The sequence below is a fragment of the Ranitomeya imitator genome, chromosome 1 (genome assembly GCF_032444005.1).
Source record: "Ranitomeya imitator isolate aRanImi1 chromosome 1, aRanImi1.pri, whole genome shotgun sequence".
Lineage (NCBI taxonomy): Eukaryota > Metazoa > Chordata > Amphibia > Anura > Dendrobatidae > Ranitomeya > Ranitomeya imitator.
In genome coordinates, this window is record NC_091282.1 from 698615234 (window position 1) to 698638219 (window position 22986).

General features: G+C 42.2%; 1 protein-coding gene across 4 annotated transcripts in view; it reads right to left on the reverse strand.

Moving 5' to 3' along the window:
• The window catches only part of RGS6 (regulator of G protein signaling 6), a 696740-nt gene that overhangs the window by 69106 nt on the left and 604648 nt on the right, over positions 1-22986 (reverse strand). For all 4 annotated transcript variants that reach the window (XM_069731343.1, XM_069731326.1, XM_069731352.1 and 1 more), the window contains 3 exons: positions 16745-16819; positions 9068-9166; positions 314-375 (listed from right to left, as the gene is read on the reverse strand). In XM_069731343.1, coding sequence (XP_069587444.1) covers positions 314-375; positions 9068-9166; positions 16745-16819 — 236 coding nt within the window. The remainder of the gene's footprint in view (positions 1-313; positions 376-9067; positions 9167-16744; positions 16820-22986) is intronic.

Sequence of the window (22986 nt, forward strand, 5' to 3'; positions counted from 1 at the left end):
TGGGGTCTCAGCTACCCCCCGGTAGCCAAGACCCTGGAGAAATTCCGACTCTGGGGGGCACTATACTCCTATTCCTCAGCGCTGTTAAAAGGCATATCGGTGGTTGTTAAGGGGTTAAGTGGTGAAAAAAATCCAAAGTTTGGTAAAACAAATGGACCTGTAGTATCTACATTATTCATGATCTGGAGCTGGGTGAGGGACTATCTTTTGTGTGTAGATAAGATCTTTTAATCGCCCGTTACTGTTTTTTTTTTGCAATGTAGTGGCGACCAAAAAACTAATTTAAAAAAAAAAAAATACACAATGCACTTACCTATCAGCTACTTTGGACATCTTTAAACAATGTCGATCTATCTGAATATTCAGGAAATCTATCTATAATCAACAAAAAAATAAATCTCATATTAGTTAATTTTAAAAATAATGATACAATAGCAACACATAATTAACGCTCCAAAGTTGGTTAACAAATGAGCTACATAATTGGCAAATGTAAAATACACTATGGTTCTATATTTTCAGTTTGTTTTTTTTACTTGTTCCTTTTTTTCTTCTCTGTTGGGGCCTTTAGGGGTAGGAGCTCACTGTATATTGCTAATTTAATAACTACATATAGCTGAGACTTGTGTAAACATTCTAAGTGGTCACTGCAGCCACCAAAATGTTATTATTTAATGGGATTTCTCATTTATTACCTATCCACAGTTCTAGAGGATGAATTTATAATGGCTTGGGGTCAAACCTCTGGGATCCCTATGGTATTTCTATGGTCTTTCTGGAATGGCTTTCTGTATCTGTCCCATACTGTAGAACTAATGCATTGGTGCTCATAAGCTATTGATCCACTGACACAGAGGACTCTTGGAAGCCTAGTTTTTGGCAACTGAAGGTCTCAGAGATGAAACTCCCAGTAACCATATATTCATTAACCTATCCTGTGCTTACTTGTGTAATCAAATGTTTAGAGATCTATAAAGGTGCATTAAAGGGAAAGTATCTGTCTGTAAGACTCCAGTTATACAATGGTGTCATCTGTCACTAAATCCCCCAACCCATGTTTTCCTGACTCAGTCTGGGGAAACACAGTGGAAACAAATCTCATACCTTAATTATTGACTACACGTTTCGAGAGCAGAACTCTCTCTTCCTCACATCCCTGACTATTTTCCGTTATTTGTTAAAAGATTACTGTCTAGTATTTTTTACTATTTATATTGCCTATATTCAAATGTATGTTATGTGTTTTATTGTATTATGGGATTCTGAACTGTGCAGGAATGTCCTTTGTAGCCAACGTGTATATAAGACCTGTGTCGTGAACTGAGTGTTAATGGGCCTGAGGAAGAGAGCATTCTCCTCTTAATATGAGTAGTCTGTAATAAAGGTAAACCATTTTCATCCAATATAGAGTCCTCTTCTGAATTATTGGCAGGATGTCCAGCACCAATCCAATTTTCTTTTCTTTTTTCTCTTTATGGTTTTATTATGTAAATGAGCTCCTAAGATCTCTGGGTCAGGCATAGATCTCCCTGAGAATCTTCCTCAAGAGCTTATTTTACAAGAAAGGAGGTATTACCAGTGTGAGACATGTAATGACTGACAGTCTGCTCTCCTGATCTACATGTCTCACACTGGTAACTTCACCTTCTATATATATATATATAATTGTCTAAGGGGTACTTCCATCTGTCTATCTGTCTGTCTGTCTGTAACGGAAATCCTGCGTTGCTGATTGGCGACCAATCAGCGACAGGCACAGTCCGGCCAAGAATTAGTCCCTCCCTACTTCTGTCCATTCAGTGGCCGGGCGCCCGCTCCATACTCCCCTCCAGTCAGCACTCACACAAGGTTAATGGCAACATTAACGGACCGCGTTATGCCGCGGGTAACGCACTCCGTGAACGCTGCTATTAACCCTGTGTGACCAACTTTTTACTATTGATGCTGCCTATGCAGCATCAATAGTAAAAAGATCTAATGTTAAAAATAATAAAAAAACAAAAAACCTGCTATTCTCACCTTCCGTTGTCCGCCGATGCGCGCGCGGCTGCCGCCAGCTTCCGTTCCCAGAGATGCATTGCGAAATCACCCAGAAGACTTAGCGGTCTTGCGAGACCGCTAAGTCTCATCTGGGTAATTTCGCAATGCATCGCTGGGAACGGAAGCTGGTGGCAGCAGCGCGCGCATCGGGACAGCTTCGCTGGATGCCGGGGGGTGAGTATATAACTATTTTTTATTTTAATTATATTTTTTAACAGGGATATGGTGCCCACACTGCTATATACTACGTGGGCTGTGTTATATACTGCGTGGCTGCTATATAATACATGGCCAGTGTTATATACTGCGTGGGCTGCGTTATATACTGCGTGGGCTGTGTTATATACTGCGTGGCTGCTATATACTACGTGGCCAGTGTTATATACTGCGTGGGCTGTGTTACATACTGCATGGGCTGTGTTATATACTGCGTGGCCTGTGTTATATACTACGTGGGCTGTGTTATATACTGCGTGGGCTGTGTTACATACTGCGTGGCCTGTGTTATATACTACGTGGCCTGTGTTATATACTACGTGGGCTGTTTTATACACTGTGTGGCTGCTATATACTACGTGGCCAGTGTTATATACTGCGTGGGCTGTGTTACATACTGCATGGGCTGTGTTATATACTGCGTGGCCTGTGTTATATACTGCGTGGCTGCTATATACTACGTGGCCAGTGTTATATACTGCGTGGGCTGTGTTACATACTGCATGGACTGTGTTATATACTGCGTGGCCTGTGTTATATACTACGTGGGCTGTGTTATATACTGCGTGGGCTGTGTTACATACTGCGTGGCCTGTGTTATATACTACGTGGCCTGTGTTATATACTACGTGGGCTGTTTTATATACTGTGTGGCTGCTATATACTACGTGGCCAGTGTTATATACTGCGTGGGCTGTGTTACATACTGCATGGGCTGTGTTATATACTGCGTGGCCTGTGTTATATACTGCGTGGCTGCTATATACTATGTGGCCAGTGTTATATACTGCGTGGGCTGTGTTACATACTGCATGGGCTGTGTTATATACTGCGTGGCCTGTGTTATATACTACGTGGGCTGTGCTATATACTGCGTGGGCTGTGTTACATACTGCGTGGCCTGTGTTATATACTACGTGGCCTGTGTTATATACTGCGTGGGCTGTTTTATATACTGTGTGGCTGCTATATACTACGTGGGCAGTGTTATTTACTGCGTGGGCTGTGTTATATACTGCGTGGCCACTGTTATATACTGCGTGGCCTGTATTATATACTGCGTGGCTTGTGTTATGTACTGCATGCCGTGTTATATACTGTGTGGGCTGTGTTATATACTGCGTGGGCTGTGCTATATATTACGTGGGCTGTGTTATATACTATGTGGTTGTGTTATATACTACAGGGGTGTCAAACTGCATTCCTCGAGGGCTGCAAACAGGTCATGTTTTCAGGATTTCCTTGTACTGCACAGGTGATAATTTAATCACCTACACAAATAATGAGTTGGTGATTAAAATTATCACCTGTGCAGTACAAGGAAATCCTGAAAACATGACCTGTTTGCAGCCCTCGAGGAATGCAGTTTGACACCCCTGATATACTATGTGGCTGCTATATACATACATACATATTCTAGAATACCCAATGCGTTAAAATTGGGCCACTATCTAGTTAATTTATAATGAGCTCTGAGGGGGAGTAATGCTGCACCAAGCTCTTGGCCGTACGGAAAGATGCACCAAAGCCCCCTCATTTGCATTTGAATTAAATGTAATTTTTTGAGGCAACATACCATTGTCAGGTGATTATTAGGAGTGTCCAGATGTATTCTGTCTATCGGCCACAGACCTTGTTTTACTTTTATTTCTATTTTTAGAGGTCAGTAATGTTTTATCTATTATTTTGTATTGAGTGCTTAGTCGGTGAGCTTACAGATTAACTGGTTCGCACTTTTGCTATCCTATTCTGTGATGTATTTGTTTTCCCCCCCTTTATGGCAGTTTTTTTGTCAGGGACCAGTGGGTGGCTGAAGCATTGGATGTTTTCTCTGAAGCTGAACGGGATTATGGGTCTAATGAGACCCTGAACGGAGGACAATGTTCCATAACCTTAAGGCACGCTACAAAGAGAACATCAAATACTTGTGGGAAACTTAATCACTTGAAAGCTACATAAAAATAAAATATTCACCAGGGGTCTGAGGTTATCTATCACACCGGCGAGGAGGGCCAGAACACCTGAGCTCTTAAAATGGGAAAGCAAACTTAAGGTACTGTCACACTAGACGATATCGCTAGCGATCCGTGACGTTGCAGCGTCCTCGCTAGCGATATCGTCCAGTGTGACAGGCAGCAGCGATCAGGCCCCTGCTGGGAGATCGCTGGTCGGGGAAGAAAGTCCAGAACTTTATTTCGTCGCTGGACTCCCCGTAGACATCGCTGAATCGGCGTGTGTGACACCGATTCAGCGATGTCTTTGCTGGTAACCAGGGTAAACATCGGGTAACTAAGCGCAGGGCCGCGCTTAGTAACCCGATGTTTACCCTGGTTACCATCCTAAAAGTAAAAAAACAAACACTACATACTTACCTACAGCCGTCTGTCCTCCAGCGCTGTGCTCTGCTCTCCTCCTGCTCTGGCTGTGAGCGTCGGTCAGCCGGAAAGCAGAGCGGTGACGTCACCGCTCTGCTTTCTGGCTGCCCGGCGCTCACAGCCAGACCAGAGAAGCAGAGCGCCGAGGACAGACAGCGGTAGGTAAGTATGTAGTGTTTGTTTTTTTTTACTTTTTAGGATGGTAACCAGGGTAAACATCGGGTTACTAAGCGCGGCCCTGCGCTTAGTTACCTGATGTTTACCCTGGTTACCGGGGACCTCGGGATCGTTGGTCGCTGGAGAGCGGTCTGTGTGACAGCTCTCCAGCGACCAAACAGCGACGCTGCAGCGATCCGGATCGTTGTCGGTATCGCTGCAGCGTCGCTATGTGTGACGGTACCTTTAAGGAGAGCTGCTTACGATTTTGGAATATACTACTAGAGGTGAAGAAAGACTTGCAACATCTTCCAAAAAACTGAACAACCTAACAGAGGAAGCTTTAAAACACAAAGCAAGTACACATTTCTCCAGGAGAGAGTCTACCTTGCAAATAACTATTGAACAATTTCTATTATTAGAAATTATTATTATTATTAGGTTCTGTAGAAGGACGTAGATCTGGGTATTTATTATGATGGAATATAGGCTGAACTGGATGGACAAATGTCTTTTTTCGGCCTTACTAACTATGTTACTATGTTACTATGTTACTATTAAAGAAATAAAGCATAAACAATTTACTAGGGATTAATATGAATTTAAAGAAAAATTTTTTCCAAATTCCTACAGGAGGATAAACCAGGAGAAGAGACTACTGATATGTCATCCTTGGCTTTAGTAGAATTATCTGACACAGATCAGGGTCCACCTAGGTGCTTTTGGTGGTCCATGTAGAAAGACTAATACATCTGAATGACACGAGAGAAGAGGGGTATATGCCCACAAGGAACAGTTATGCAAGAGACACCATCAGGACCTTTTTCGCCATTGTCCTCTTTTTTTTTTTTTTTTTAGAGAGGAAGGGAACGATGGGACCATATCCTCTAAGAGAAAGATTGGGGGATTACAACACACAGAAATGAGTGATTACAATAAGACTATTAATATTTCACCCTACCCTCTGTCCCCTCTGGAGACATCGGTACTTTGCAGGGGCTTGTCCTACATACCCACAAATCATTTTGATGAATTTGGATGGGTGAAAGATATTAATCAAAAAACTTTAGCTGAAAATTATTTTTAAGAACCACCTGAATGTGTGTTATTGGGCGCTATGGAGGAGGATCTACTGAGCATGAGGATACTTCCTGAAGTTTTGGATAAGAATGGAAGACAGCCAGGCAAGGACACCTTTACTGATCTGAGGCCTAGAAGTAAATGAATGCCTCCTAATACAGACTATGATAGCATTGATATATACCGTAGTACTATAATACTAACTTAGTAACTGAAGAGCAAAGACAGGTTAGTCATACACTAAGAAGAAATTACTCCAATCCAGTATGTCTAGATAGGTGAGGGAGGCCCTAGACAATTTGTCAAATAACAAGGAATTGATATATTAGCCCTTCGATAAAGGAGAAAACCTTGTCATAATAGACCATATAAAATATCTACAAATGTGTAATGATATACTTGAGGATAAGGGCACATATATGGTCCTGAGGAGATATCCAACTGGGACTCTTTTTACAGGATCATGAATACCTTTTAAAAAAAGCACTTGACCTTAGGATTATATCCAAAAATGAGAAGGATTTTATGTACCCCAAATTCCCAGTTATGGCTGTCTTCTACTCACTACCAAAAGTGCACAAGGGTCCAGATTAACTAAGAGGCCGTTCATTCATTGCAGGTATTGATTCAATTACCCAAAACTGTTGTTTATACATTGATAATATCCTTAGATCCTTTGTGATCTTGCTGCTCTCTTACTTTAGTGATACATCGAAACTCCTTCTCAAGCTGGAGGATATTGTGATAGGCAAAGAAGTACAGTTGGCCTCAATTGATGTAGAGGCACTGTACAGTAGCATCCCTCAAGATGTGGGTCTTGAAGCAGTTAAATACTAACTCATATCTGTGGGAATACAATTTTCCTTACATAACAGGTTTGTTTCTGAGCTGTTGGAGTTTGTTTTGAAGCATAATTGCTTTTCATTCAGTGGCAAGTTCTTCCATCATCTTAGGGGCACTGCGATGGTAAGTCCATGTGCCCCCACATACGCTGATCTGTTCTTGGGCTCATGCGAAGACGCCATTGTTTATGGTGAGGACAGGATGTTCAGGTGGAAACCCCGGATATTGATCTGAGGTAGATATATAGATGACATCCTAATTCTTTGGTCCGAAGATGCCTTTTGCAAATTTTGTGGGGGATTTGAAAAAGAATGAGTTTAATTTAAAACTTACTAATGATATTGGTCATGACATGATTATCTTTTTGGATGTTAAACAGAGGAATGCCTTGGGTTAGATTGTCACTGAGACATTCCGCAAGCATACTGCCACCAATAAGCTTCTATAGTGGTGCAGCCATCACCCACCCCAGCTTGAGAAGAGGGCTACCTAAGGGACAGTATCTCTGTGTCAGGATAAACTGTTCATCCCTCATCAATTTTCACCACCAGGCTCGAGATCTTAGGGACATATTCCTTGAAAGGGGCTACCCAATTAATGTTCTTAGCTAAGCCTTTAAGGAATTGTTTGTTAGGGGCAGAACATCACTACTTAAAAAGAGAACAAGGGAGGAGTCAGAATCTCTGGTCAGAATAACTGGAACATTCAATTATCAGTCAGACGAGGTGAGATCAATTATTCAAAAGTATTGGAACATATTGAAAACAGACCCTGATATATGTGACATCATTCCAAATGCCCCCTCCATCAAATATATAAAAAGTAGGTCGATTCGCAACCAGTTCGCACATAGCACCTATTCCCACATCAAGAGACTTTTGAAGTGGTTGGAAAATAGGGAGAATGGCATTTTCAAATGTGAAAAGTGCAAATTCTGTAAATAGATGTCAAAATCTAGAACCTTCTCAAGTACCACTGGTAGGAATTACCAATGTAGACATTTTGCTAACTGTAGGACCTCGGAGGTGGTGTATTCATTTCAGTGCACCTGCCCGAAGGACTATGTGGGAAAGACAAAGAATGAGCTACGGAGAAGCATATACTGTAGATGACAATACTAATGCACATAATAAATCAATATCCAATCATGTGAGGCAAATACATGAGAGCTATTTAGATGGCTTTAAATTCTGTTGAGGTAGTGGCGGTGAGTTTACAGTTTTATTAGGAATAAATCCCCTAAATCACTGTATAGTTAATTTAAACAGCATTTTGATGGAGACAGATTTACGGTACTTTAAAGGGAATCTGTCATTACACTACACAATCTGTCACTATTTGACCTATCAAAGAAATTAATATGGGTATACAGGTTATAGACTGCTGAGGAGTGTGATACCTAGATGTCTCATATCAGATGACTTGTGGATAATTTATCTCTCATCACTTTATGTAAATTACATCTTCCAGGATATGGGGGATGTTGTCTGGAAGATAACTCTGTCTCCTGGGCTTGTTTTACATGAAGTGGGAGTTACCAGTGTGATATGTAATGGCCGCTCTCTGCTCTCCTGATCTCACTGCAGAACTGTGTGCGATTATACCCGACACATCTGCAGGTTCCTCTCAGCTTCAGCCTCTATCTCACAGGCAGACAGGGCTGCAATATTGTCACAATACAGAAGAGCTCAGAGAGCTGCAAAACATGTGTTTGCAAGAAGACACATTTAATTTATCCTGTTCTGTGTTAGTTACTTTGTTCACACTGGTAACTCCCCCTTCACGTAAAATAATCTCTGGAGGCTGAGTTATCTTCCAGGCAGCGTCCTCCCCTCAACCTGGAAGAGTCCATTTACATAAAGTAATAAAAGGTGATTTATCAACCACCAGACATCTGATATGAGGCATATGGGTAGAACTTTGTTTCAACATTCTACAACCTGTATGCCCATATTAGTAGTTTACATAGGTCAAATGCGGTGACAGTTTCCCATTAAGATAATAAAATACTATTAAATAAATAGAACACATATCAGCTTGAAATAGATTTTCTCAGAAGACAATTATTACCTATCAACAAGATTGGTAATAAATATATTACTGGTGTCCCCACCTATTCCTGGGATTCCCTCTGGCAAAATCAGCTACGCAATTTACTTAACTTACCTTCCTTAACTATAATACATTTGGAGCAGCAATGCACATATTTGGCCACCATTTAATTTAGATTCCTTCACACATCAAGAAGGAACATGGGACCCCAATCCAGTGATTAGATGGAGTCCCAGAGGTGGGGACCCTGTACACAAGTGGTAAATGTCTTCTCTTGGAAGGGATCCATTTACTAATGTACTTACCTGTTTTCGTAAGTCATCTTTTGTTGTTTTTCTAATCACATGGGAAGCCATGTGCACTGGGCTCTGTGACTGAGAGTCCTCGGATACACCATAAACGGACTTTAAAAAAGAGAACAGAAGAAAGAAAGGTGCTTACTTTTACAGACTTATGATGCAATAAACATATATTACATTCAGATATGTATACCAAGCCAGCAGGTTTTTTTTTTGCTTAAGGGCATTATTTTACACAGTATATTCTTGCTTTCATGATCAAGTTAAAGGTGTTGTTCGGGTTTGTAATATTGTTTACTTATTGTTAGGATAAGTCAGCAATGTCAGAATCTTGGCAGTAAGGGCCATACCTGTCATGAGACAATATGAGCATCTCGCCTTAGGTGGTGGTCTGAAGCATCTTTCAGTTGGCAGCAAAATACTACTGCACTGCTCCCCAGGGCCAGCAATAGTGCAGGGCAGACTGGGCATCTGCCTAAGGCCCCCACTCCCTTGGGGGTCCCCAGCGTCTACAGCAGGAGCTTCACTGATAATAGCATAGTCAATGAAACTTCCGTTGTAGAGAATGGTTCAGAACCTTTGGTGACACGATCATGTGAAGTGAAGGACAAGAACACCGGCCACTGAAGCCTCCCCTCTCAGAATGATAGATGCACTCATTGGCCAGTGATCCTGTCCTCCTGCAAGGTGGCTTTGAGGGGGAGAGATGGAGATGGCCGGCAACCTACCAAGCTAAGCTGTGAGATAAGTTTTCTGGTCTCCACCTGTTTGTGCTGCTTATTGTGATGGTAGAAGCGGCTCCTGTCCTGTCAGCTTCCTCTTGGCCGCAGTCCCAGCAGAAGAGAGGGCAGTGTGGTGACTGCTGGAACAGTGCTGCTGTGAGCAGGAGAATCTGCAGCTCATATTGTGGAACATCTTCATTCCCTCCAGCATAAAGCAGTGTGTGCATCTGAGGTATGTGCAGTGTGTGCATCTGAGGTATGTGGAGTGTGTGCATCTGAGGTATGTGTACTGTGTGCATCTGAGGTATGTGGAGCGTGTGCATCTGAGGTATGTGTACTGTGTGCATCTGAGGTATGTGGAGCGTGTGCATCTGAGGTATGTGTACTGTGTGCATCTGAGGTATGTGGAGCGTGCGCATCTGAGGTATGTGTACTGTGTGCATCTGAGGTATGTGTACTGTGTGCATCTGAGGTATGTGTACTGTGTGCATCTGAGGTATGTGGAGCGTGTGCATCTGAGGTATGTGTACTGTGTGCATCTGAAGTATGTGGAGCGTGTGCATCTGAAGTATGTGGAGTGTGTGCATCTGAGGTATGTGTACTGTGTGCATCTGAGGCATGTGTACTGTGTGCATCTGAGGTATGTGGAGCGTGTGCATCTGAAGTATGTGGAGTGTGTGCATCTGAGGTATGTGTACTGTGTGCATCTGAGGTATGTGGAGCGTGTGCATCTGAGGTATGTGAGCGTGTGCATCTGAGGTATGTGGAGCGTGTGCATCTGAGGTATGTGGAGTGTGTGCATCTGAGGTATGTGGAGTGTGTGCATCTGAGGTATGTGGAGTGTGTGCATCTGAGGTATGTGTACTGTGTGCATCTGAGGCATGTGTACTGTGTGCATCTGAGGTATGTGGAGCGTGTGCATCTGAAGTATGTGGAGTGTGTGCATCTGAGGTATGTGTACTGTGTGCATCTGAGGTATGTGGAGCGTGTGCATCTGAGGTATGTGAGCGTGTGCATCTGAGGTATGTGGAGCGTGTGCATCTGAGGTATGTGGAGTGTGTGCATCTGAGGTATGTGGAGCGTGTGCATCTGAGGTATGTGGAGTGTGTGCATCTGAGGTACAGTGGGGAAAAAAAGTATTTAGTCAGCCACCAATTGTGCAAGTTCTCCCACTTAAAAAAAATGAGAGAGGCCCGCAATTGACATCATAGGTAGAACACAACTATGAGAGTCAAAATGACAAAAAAAATCCAGAAAATCACTTTGCCTGATTTGGAAAGATTTATTTAGCAAATTATGGTGGAAAATAAGTATTTGGTCATTAACAAATGTTCATCTCAATATTTTGTTATATATCCTTTGTTGGTAATGACAGAGGTCAAACGTTTTCTGTAAGTCTTCACAAAACTGGCACACACTGTTTTGGGCCTGTCACTGGGCCACAAGGACTTTCAACTCCCTTCAAAGGTTTTCTATGGAGATCTGGAGACTGGCTAGGCCACTCTAGGACCTTCATATGCTTCTTACGAAGCCACTCCTTCGTTGCCCTGGCGGTGTGCTTGAGATTATTATCATGCTGAAAGACCCATCCACGTTTCATCTTCAATGCCCTTGCTGATCGAAGGAGGTTTGCACTCAAAATCTCACGATTCATGGCCCCATTCATTCTTTCATGTACACGGATCAGTCGTGCTGGTCCCTTTGCAGAGAAACATCCCCAAAGCATGATATTGCCACCTCCATGCTTCACAGTAGGTATGGTGTTCTTTGGATGCAACTCAGCATTCTGTCTCCTCCAAACACGACGAGTTTTGTTTCTACCAAACAGTTCTACTTTGGTTTCATCAGACCATATGACATTCTCCCAATACTCTTCTGGATAATCCGAATGCTCTCTAGCAAACTTCAGATAGACCCAGACATGTACTGGCTTAAAGGGAATCTGTCACCTAATTTTGGCCCTATAAACTGCGGCCACTGCCATCAGGGGCTTATCTACAGCAATCTGTAATGCTGTAGATAAGCCCCGATGTAAAGAAAAAAAGTTAGATTATACTCACCCGGGGCAGTCACTGTGCGGTCCGGTCCGATGGGCGTCGCAGGTCTGGGTCCAGCGCCTCCCATCTTCATACAATGTCATCCTCTTCTTTGCTTCCTGTTGTGGCTCCTGTGCAGGCATACTTTATCTGCCCTTTTGAGGGCAGAGCAAAGTACTGCAATGCGCAGGTGCCAGGAAAGGTCAGAGAGGCTTTGCTCTGCCCTCAACAGGGCAGATAAAGTACGCCTGCGCAGGAGCCGTGACAGGATGCAAAGAAGAGGACGACATTGTATGAAGATGGGAGACGCTGGACCCGGACCTGTGACGCCCATCGGACCGGATCGCATCGGGACTGCCCCTGGGTGAGTATAATCTAACTTGTTTTTCTTTTCTTTCAGGTTACATTGGGCACTTATCTACAGCATTACAGAATGCTGTAGATAAGCCCCTGATGGCTGTGGCTGCAGTTTATAGGGCCAAAATTAGGTGACAGATTCCCTTTAAGCAAGGGGACACGTCTGGCACTGAAGGATCCGAGTCCCTGGCGGCATAGTGTGTTACTAATGGTAGCCTTTGTTACAGTGGTCCCAGCTCTATGCAGGTCATTCACTAGGTCCCTCCATGTGGTTCTGGGATTTTTGCTCACCATTCTGGTGATCGTTTTACCATTCTGGTGATCGTTTTGACCCCACGGGTGAGATCTTGCCTGAAGCCTCAGATCGAGGGAGATTATCAGCGGTCTTGTATGTCTTCCAGTTTCTTATTGCTCCCACAGTTGATTTACTCACACCAAGCTGCTTTCCTATTGCAGATTCAGTCTTCCCAACATGGTGCAGGGCTACATTTTTGTTTCTGGTGTCCTTCGACAGCTCTTTGGTCTTCACCATAGTGGAGTTTGGAGTGTGACTGTTTGAGGTTGTGGACTGGTGTCTTTTATACAGATAACAAGTTCAAACAGGTGCCATTACTACAGGTAATGAGTGGAGAACAGAGGAACCTCTCAAAGAAGAAGTTACAGGTCTGTGATAGCCAGAAATCTTGCACGTTATTAGGTGACCAAATACTTATTTTCCATCATAATTTGCTAAATAAATCTTGCCAAATCAGACAAGGTGATTTTCTGGATTTGTTTTCTCATTTTGACTCTCAAGGTTGTGGTCCACCTATGATGTCAATTACAGGCCTCTCCCACCTTTTTAAGTGGGAGAACTTGCATAATTGGTGGCTGACTAAATACTTTTTTTCCCCACTGTAAGTGTGTATGTTTATATATTTTATTGCATTGTTCTAACTTGTATATATGCTAATATATATATATATGCTATGGCTGTGTAAAGAGGACAGGCGTCGAACAACTTCAATATTGTCAACTGCGCTCACTGAACAGCCCAAACTCAGTGTAAATGCAACCTAAATGTTTGAGTGTGATGGTGCAATATGTGAGCATTTACGGGCCATTTTAAACTTTTGTAAAGGGCTCCACTTTGTATAAAACTGGCTCGGCCACTCTCCTCCCCACTATGACTGCGACACAGCGTCCCAGCGCAGATGCTCGTTCTCTGCTAGTTGCAGTGTTCTGTGTAGGTGGGACAGTGTAAACTTCTACCTCTATCAGTCAGCAGGTTTTACTATGTAATCTGATAGCAACATAATATGGGGACAGAGACCCTGATTCCAGTGATGTGTCACTTAGTTTACTGGGTGCATCAGTTGTGATAAATCACAGTTTTCTGTGCTACAGATCTAGCAGAGCTCAGAATGCTGAACTGCATATATAACCCCGTCCACAGTACTGATTGGCAGCTTCCTGTGTACACTGTATATTAACAGAAAGCTGCTAAGTCAGTGGTGGGAGTGTAGCTGAACCAGGAGGCATGAGGCATCTAGTCTTCTTGTGATAATCTCCTGGTGATAAAACACTGATTGTATTGGGAAAAACACAGCCTTGTAAGTTATACATAACTGGAATAAGGGTCTCTGCCCCTACATCTACATTACAAACCCTGCTATCAGAAGTGGTCGATCGTTTCCGAATATATTCGCTCATCTCTACTCCCATTTACTCCAATGGTGTTCGGCTGTGTTCGGCGAATATTGCAAAAACAATATTTTTTGCGGCAATCGTAATCCAAACCGAATATTGAAAAATTTGATAAAAAAATGTAATCAGGAGCACATCAAGGAGTGCTCCTTCTTCCTGTCATGGGAAGGAGGGGAGTAATTTCAATTTTCACCTCAGGCACCTGGAAAAATAGGATCGTCTCTGGTGAAGCTTCAATAACTGGAACCCAAAACGATCAACTAATAGCTCTGGCAGCATGCAGATGTAACACTCAACAGAGTGTCTATTGCAGATCAGCACCTGTTCTAAATGAATAGGAGCTGATCTGCAGTTCTCAGCAGCGACAGCTACACATTAAATGCTTACATCCGGCTGATTATTGAGGGATTTACAAGACATAAATAAATTAGTGGAAATATGGAGTACATTAAAATATACTCTACATTGAAACGTGTGCTGCAATATTAGATTGAGGCTCTGTTCACACTTGCCTTAGAGGTCCGTTTTATAATTACAGACAGAAAATAATGAACGAAAATTGATTTTCCTATTTAATCCATTTTTTATTCATTCCTCAATGGTAAATGTAACATAACATACAACTACATGTTTTTTCCTAATTTGTTTTCCTGGATTTGATCTATAAGAGATCCAGGCAAATATTTCCCTGGAATCTAAAACATCTTATAAAGGTCCTTTTATCTACACTTCATTAATAATTTATTCACATGGACTTCATCTTCAAAGACATCTTCCTGCTGTTCTTACCTATTAGCTTTGCATTAGAACCTCAAATTGGAAATCATCACTTTAACTTGCAGGAATGAGACCCCGAGGCACTGGGAGGAAGTGAACTGGCTATGGATACAAATATGTATTACCACCCATAGGGCCATAGTTTTGCTTGTACTGTTCTTTCTTTCTCTGCCATCTGCCATACAGCCATGCTATTTGCTGTAAATGATTTCAATATTTTACATCTCTAGAAACATTTTTAGTAATGTGGTGTTGTGGGACAAAGATCCCCTGCGTGTGCCGCTTATCAGCATCTATAAGCCAAAACGTGGCCACAAACTCCACACAAGACTTGATGTACTTTTCCTGAATTTCAGATAAAGCAGCTGTAAAATTTAATAGTTTTATTCTGAGAAATTATTTTTATGGAGACACTTTGCACTTAAGTGACATTATTACTGTCTAGGGGGTATTCATTTTTTAGAAGGGCACAAAAGGGCATTATTATTTTGTGAGCATACAATAATGGTTGATCACTATTTTACTACGAGCAGTATTACTGTTTCAAGTCAATAAGAGAGGAAAACGACTAGAACTCTAATGCTACTGATTGGAAGTAGGAATCCTAAAAGTTAATATTGACCTTTCATGGGCCATGCCATATGACTTAGGATAAAAGCTAAACCAGAATCTCAGTTTGAAGACAAATGTTTTGGGGTGTTGCCCCTCCTCAGTGCAAAGCATGAGATCTGATTTGGCTGTATGAGAGGCCTCTGACTGGGGTCTAAGGGGTAATGCTTCTCCTTATGGAGAGTGACATGACCGAAATGACGGGCTATGTAAATATTTAATTTCCCAGAGGAGCATTGGACAGCCTATAAGCCTCCTTACCCTGGCATGTCACTCTCCAGGAGGAGAAATTTTACCCCTTAGAACCCAGTCAATAGCCTCTCTCTCATATAGCCAAATGAGACCTTCTGCTTTGCACTGATTTGGCAATTCTGGATTGACTTTTATCCTAAGTCATGTGGCAATGCCCATTAAAGGGTCTATCTTGTCTTTTAGGATTGCTACTTCCAATAGGTAGCACTATTGTTCAAATACTCTTCCTGTCTGAAGTGGCAATTTGCATGTTTAATTTCCCAGAGAAGTATTGCAGGGCTTATAAGCCTCCTTACCCTGGTATGTCACTCTCACTCATAAGGAGAAACCTTAACCCTGAAGGCATTAACCATGTCACGATTACATCATAAGGTACAAAACATGGCACTTTTGATGTGTTGTGCACTTTTACCACCTGAGATAGAATATGGAGCACGGTTTGGCACTATATTTGGTTGGGACACAATCAATCCTACGGTATTGTTTGCAGGGGTGCACTATATTTTGAGTGTTTTTTGTAGTAATGACAGCAATATTTCTGAAGTTCAGTATTTCGGGTACCGTGCAACATGGCAGGTTCAAAACTACAGGCAAATGATGGAGTAACAGACACTATAATCTGGGGGCACTAGCAGCAGGATAAGGAGATTCTGTAGGTTGGGAATATGTGGAGAAGGTACTGGAAATGTGAGATGTCAAATGTGCCTGGGTTGCAAGCTCTGAATACAAGTTACGGCTGGAAGAAGTCAGTAGTGGTCAGGGACAGATGAAACAGATGAGAAAGAAGGGAAAAGCAAACAACCCTAATCAGAAAGTAAGGCATTAAAGTTAACTGTACTGTAATTCCTTTGTCCCCAGAATTTGGACCTACCATTGTACAGTTGCAATATTGATCTTGGTCTTTGTAAAATGTTTTTTTTATTCAGCAACAGCACTCTTATTTGCTGACTTGAGCATTGAACCCATTATAATTAACAAATTCTAGCGATTGTTACCAATTAAGTCACCTGCAGCTTTTTCTCTAATAGGAAACAGTGAAGTTACGTGAAAGCTGCAGTAATGCAGAGATTTTACCTTTAATTGTGAGCAAATAAATATTACCATCAGGCTCTTGGACATACTAGCTAACAAAAAAAGTAGAAAACCCAAGATGTTTAGAAAGAGACAAATATGCACAGCACTGAATTGACGATGAAAAGTGTAAATGAAGGTGAACGGCTAGTACAGAATACCGCCAGATATACCTTTTTGACTTTCTGGGGATTCTTCATTCGACGACACTTTCTTATGTCCATCTCTGTGGTATTCACACAACCAGGCTAAATAAATGGAACAAATATGGGTTCATTAACAAAGAGAAATGTATTATACTCTCAATTTGAAAAGTAAAGCAAGGAAAACAATGCCTGAAGAAAACGTTTCACCAGTTTGAGCATGTTAAACTGTTCACATCATGAACTGATGACTCAAGAGCTGAGTTAAAGGGACACTGTCATCTGAATTTGGAGGGAACAATCTTCAGCCATAGAGGCGGGGTTTTCAGGTGTTTGATCCACCCTTTCCTTACCCGCTGGCTGCATGCTGGGAAAATGGAAATAAATACATTTTTTTTAATGTTATTATTTTTCCCCTAACTAAAGGGGTGATGAAGGGGGTTTGGTTTACTTTTATAGCATTTTTTTAAGCGGATTTTTATGATTGGCAGCTGTCACACACTGAAAGATGCTTTTTATTGCAAAAAATTGTTTTTGCATCTCCACATTTTGAGAGCTACAATTTTTCCATATTTTAGTCCACAGAGCCATGTGAGGTCTTGTTTTTTGCGGGACGAGTTGATGTTGTTATTGGTAACATTTTCGGGCACGTGACATTTTTTGATCGCTTTTTATTCCGATTTTTGTGAATGACCAAAAACCAGCTATTCATGAATTTCTTTTGGGGGAGGCGTTTATACCGTTCCGAGTTTGGTAAAATTGATAAAGCAGTTTTATTCTTCGGGTCAGTACGATTACAGTGATACCTCATTTATATAATTTTTTTATGTTTTGGCACTTTTATACGATAAAAACTATTTTATACAAAAAATAATTATTTTTGCATCGCTTTATTCTGAGGTATATAACTTTTTATTTTTTCGCTGATGATGCTAATGATGCTGTATGGCAGCTCGTTTTTTGCGGGACAAGATGACGTTTTCAGCGGTACCATAGTTATTTACAGGTCCTTCTCAAAAAATTAGCATATATTGTTAAATTTCATTATTTACCATAATGTAATGATTACAATTAAACTTTCATATATTATAGATTCATTATCCACCAACTGAAATTTGTCAGGTCTTTTATTGTTTTAATACTGATGATTTTGGCATACAACTCCTGATAACCCAAAAAACCTGTCTCAATAAATTAGCATATCAAGAAAAGGTTCTCTAAACGACCTATTACCCTAATCTTCTGAATCAACTAATTAACTCTAAACACATGCAAAAGATACCTGAGGCTTTTATAAACTCCCTGCCTGGTTCATTACTCAAAACCCCCATCATGGGTAAGACTAGCGACCTGACAGATGTCAAGAAGGCCATCATTGACACCCTCAAGCAAGAGGGTAAGACCCAGAAAGAAATTTCTCAACAAATAGGCTGTTCCCAGAGTGCTGTATCAAGGCACCTCAATGGTAAGTCTGTTGGAAGGAAGCAATGTGGCAGAAAACGCTGTACAACGAGAAGAGGAGACCGGACCCTGAGGAAGATTGTGGAGAAGGACCGATTCCAGACCTTGGGGAACCTGAGGAAGCAGTGGACTGAGTCTGGTGTGGAAACATCCAGAGCCACCGTGCACAGGCGTGTGCAGGAAATGGGCTACAGGTGCCGCATTCCCCAGGTAAAGCCACTTTTGAGCTACAGAGAAGCAGCACTGGACTGTTGCTAAGTGGTCCCAAGTACTTTTTTCTGATGAAAGCAAATTTTGCATGTCATTCGGAAATCAAGGTGCCAGAGTCTGGAGGAAGACTGGGGAGAAGGAAATGCCAAAATGCCTGAAGTCCAGTGTCAAGTACCCACAGTCAGTGATGGTGTGGGGTGCCATGTCAGCTGCTGGTGTTGGTCCACTGTGTTTCATCAAGGGCAGGGTCAATGCAGCTAGCTATCAGGAGATTTTGGAGCACTTCATGCTTCCATCGGCTGAAATGCTTTATGGAGATGAAGATTTCATTTTTCAGCACGACCTGGCACCTGCTCACAGTGCCAAAACCACTGGTAAATGGTTTACTGACCATGGTATTACTGTGCTCAATTGGCCTGCCAACTCTCCTGACCTGAACCCCATAGAGAATCTGTGGGATATTGTGAAGAGAAAGTTGAGAGACGCAAGACCCAACACTCTGGATGAGCTTAAGGCCGCTATTGAAGCATCCTGGGCCTCCATAACATCTCAGCAGTGTCACAGGCTGATTGCCTCCATGCCACGCCGCATTGAAGCAGTCATTTCTGCCAAAGGATTCCCGACCAAGTATTGAGTGCATAACTGAACATTATTATTTGATGTTTTTTTTGTTTGTTATTAAAAAACACTTTTATTTGATTGGATGGGTGAAATATGCTAATTTATTGAGACAGGTTTTTTGGGTTATCAGGAGTTGTATGCCAAAATCATCAGTATTAAAACAATAAAAGACCTGACAAATTTCAGTTGGTGGATAATGAATCTATAATATATGAAAGTTTAATTGTAATCATTACATTATGGTAAATAATGAAATTTAACACTATATGCTAATTTTTTGAGAAGGAACTGTATATCCGTCTTTTTGATCGCGTGTTATTCCACTTTTTGTTTGGCGGTATGATAATAAAGCGTTGTTTTTTGCCTCGTTTTTTTTTTAACCGCGTTCACTGAAGGGGTTAACTAGCAGGACAGTTTTGTAGGTGGGGTCGTTACGGATGTGGCGATACTAAATATGTGTACTTTTATTATTTTTTTAATTATTTAGATAAAGAAATGTATTTATGGAAACAATTTTTTTATTTATTTAGGGATTTAAAAAAAAAATTTTTTTTACACATGTGAATGTTTTTTTTAACTTTATAACATTGCCCCAGGGGGGCATCATGTTATAGGGTCAGATTGCTTATCTCACACTTTGCAGAGCACTGTGTCAGATCAGCGATCTGTCATGCAGGGCTGTAGGTTTACCAACGCTTGCTCTGAGCAGGCGCTGGTAAGCCACCTCCCTGCACGCCCCGGATGTAGCCCCGCGGCCATTTTGGATTCGGGGCCTGCAGGGAGGAGACGCTCGGTACAAGGTGAGCACATCGCCTTGTACTGAGGGTCTCAGGGAAGCCCGCAGGGAGCCCCCTCCCTGCGTGATGCTTCCCTATGCCCCCGAAACGCTGAGATCATGTTTGATCGCAGTGTGTCGGGGGTTAATGTGCCAGGGGCAGTCCGTGACCGCTTCTTGCACATAGTGCCGGATGTCAGCTGCGATATCATGAATTAAAAGCTGAAAACAAAGATTAAACAACAACAACAAGACAGATTTAATCAACAAAGGTATAATTTTAACCAGTATAGCAGCGCTAACATGACACATGTCTGTAGGTTACTGAGCACAATCCTGCCGACAGATTCCCTTTATGTGTGACAAACATGCAAAAGAATAGGAAATCAGGAAGGGGGCAAACACTTTTTCATACAACTGTATCTTACATAGTCTCCTCTCATTATGCATATTGCCGCCCCTTATTAAACAGTTCTCTCTCTTGTTATGTACAGCACTGTGCCTTACATATCTGATTATTTATAGCGCCTGTTCTTTATTACATACCGTCCTGTCTTGTTAGATGTACAGGGTGGGCCCTTTATATGGAGACTCCTAAAAATGGGAATGGTTGGTGATATCAACTTCCTGTTTTTTGCACATTAGTATATGGGAGGGGGAAAACTTTTCAAGATGGGTGGTGACCATGATGGCCATTTTGAAGTCGGCCATTTTGGATCCAACTTTATTTTTTTCAATGGGAATTGGGTCATGTGACACATCCAACTTATTGAGAATTTCACAAGAAAAACAATTGTGTGCTTGGTTTTAATGTAACTTTATTCTTTCATGACTTATTTACAAGTTTATGACCACTTGTAAAATGTGTTCAAAGTGCTGCCCATTGTGTTGGATTGTCAATGCAACCCTCTTCTCACACTCTTGACACACTGATAGCAACACCACAGAAGAAATGGTAGCACAGGCTTCCAGTATCCATTGTTTCAGATGCTGCACATCTCGTATCTTCACAGCATAGACAATTGCCTTCAGATTACCCCAAAGATAAAAGTCTAAAAGGGGGTCAGATCAGGAGACCTTGGTGGCCATTCAACTGGCCCACGACGACCAATCCACTTTCCAGGAAACTTTTCATCTAGGAATGCTCTGACCTGACTCCCATAATGTGGTGAAGCACCATCTTGGGTGTCAGGTCCGAGCATTCCTGCATGAGTTGGGGAAAATAAGCAACAAAAGCATGCAAAAAAAGTGGCAACAAAATGTATTTTACGTAGCGTTCTTCCTGCCAACACATTTGCATATGCAGCTGAATTTTCAGCTGAAAATCCTGAATGTGTGCACATAGCCTTAGTTCCTTGTCCTATGACCCGTCTCCATTCAAGTACTCGATAGCATTATAATGAATTTTGGGGTTGGGAGAAGACGCTATCAGGTACTGAGCATCCTTCACCACCTCCTAATTTATTACAAGTCCCTGATAGCATCATGTCCCACCTTTCAATTCATTACAAAGTGTCTTATGCACCTTACCCCATCCTCTCCCACTCAACAATAAGTCCCTGATAGTATCAAAATGAATTTGGGAGGATCCATTAGTGACTTAGCATCCTCCTCCACCACCCAATTCCTTTTAAATCCATATCTAATGTCCTCCTCTCCATGATCATAAATCCACCTTATTCCCATCCCAATCTCCACCCTCATTTTCCTCTCCAGCACCCCCTTCATTGTCCTCTCCCACACATCCCTTGCTGTTCTCCCCACATTGCTCATATTCTTCCCCCACCCTCACATTGTCCTCTTCCCCACATCCCTCATTGCACTCTCCCCCACATCCATCATTGCTCTCTCCCCACAGCCCTTACTGTAATCCCCACCTCTGTCATTGTCCTCTCCCCATAGCCATCATTGTTCTCTCCCCCACATCCCTTATTATCCTACCCCTTCACATCTTACATAGTCCCACCACACATCACTCATTTTGATCCCCCCACATCCCTCATTGTCCTCCCCCCCATCACTCATTGTCCTCTCCCCAGTATTGAGAAAATAAAACAACGCTCACCTCTCGGTCCGTTCCCATGACATCGTTTCTCCCTTCTACGGCGGCAGCTTGTAATGGACACAGGTTGCTGACATCATAAAGACGAGTGCAGCTATGTCACTGAGATGGCGCCAGACAGGAAGCTGAGGATGGATTCTTGCACCTCCGCTGCCATCTTTTACTGTAGGCAGTGGAGCTGCAAGAAAGCTCTCTGCCTGGTGCGCCACTTATGATGAGGGCAATTTGGCCATGGGCCACCCGGAGCCTCGGGCTCTGAGCAACATGCCAGATTGGCACCTCTGGGCCCCGATGCAGCTGCACCAGCTATATGTCCGTCCCAATTCAGAACACAAATTTATATGGAAGTTGGAACATGGCCAGGACAAAAAATACAAAAAACTAATACCTCATAGCTCAGTTCTCTCACCACCCCACTGCTCGTTTCACACCATATGATCCTCTTTCGACTGTAACATGCCACATTCCTGGCCTATAGTTAAGATGTCAGGTATGCGTGCCTGACTCCAGAAAGAAGAGGATCGGACGTCAAGTAGCAGGGTGGCAAGAAAGGCTAGTATTTCTTCTCTTTTTTTTAGCCAATGCTCACCTCATCTCTAACCTCTCCTGCCGATACCTGCTGGCCGCTCTTCTATTGTCTGACTGTCGTGTGCTGCATTTTCAGCCCTTTCAATGTAGGCCAGGACATAAGATTGCGTCCAGGCATCAAAGGTCTAGTGGGCGATATAATGTTGGATATAATGTTGCGGTGCAAGTCTTGATTTCAAGGTCTTACAACATGCAGTGATCTCTGAACCCTGGATGTCCTTGAAGAGCCTGGAGATGCGACAGCAGAAAGAATAGGAACTAAAGGTGGCAGCGAGCAGTGAGGCGTCTGGAGAGGTTAGCACTGAGGTGAGTATTTTTTTTTTTTTTGACCATTCAATGTTTGTATCTACGTACGAGTTGCAAGTAAGTAAAATTGTCATAAGTCAGGGACTGCCTGTAATTAGGAAATTGCAAAATAGAATTTTAATATATTGGTAAATATGCTATGGTAAATGTTATTCAACAAAATATACAGTAAAGTTTAAATGGTCACTTTTGTCTACACAAACTTTGCATAAATCAATACTATAGGCTATATAAGAAATTTTGGAATGT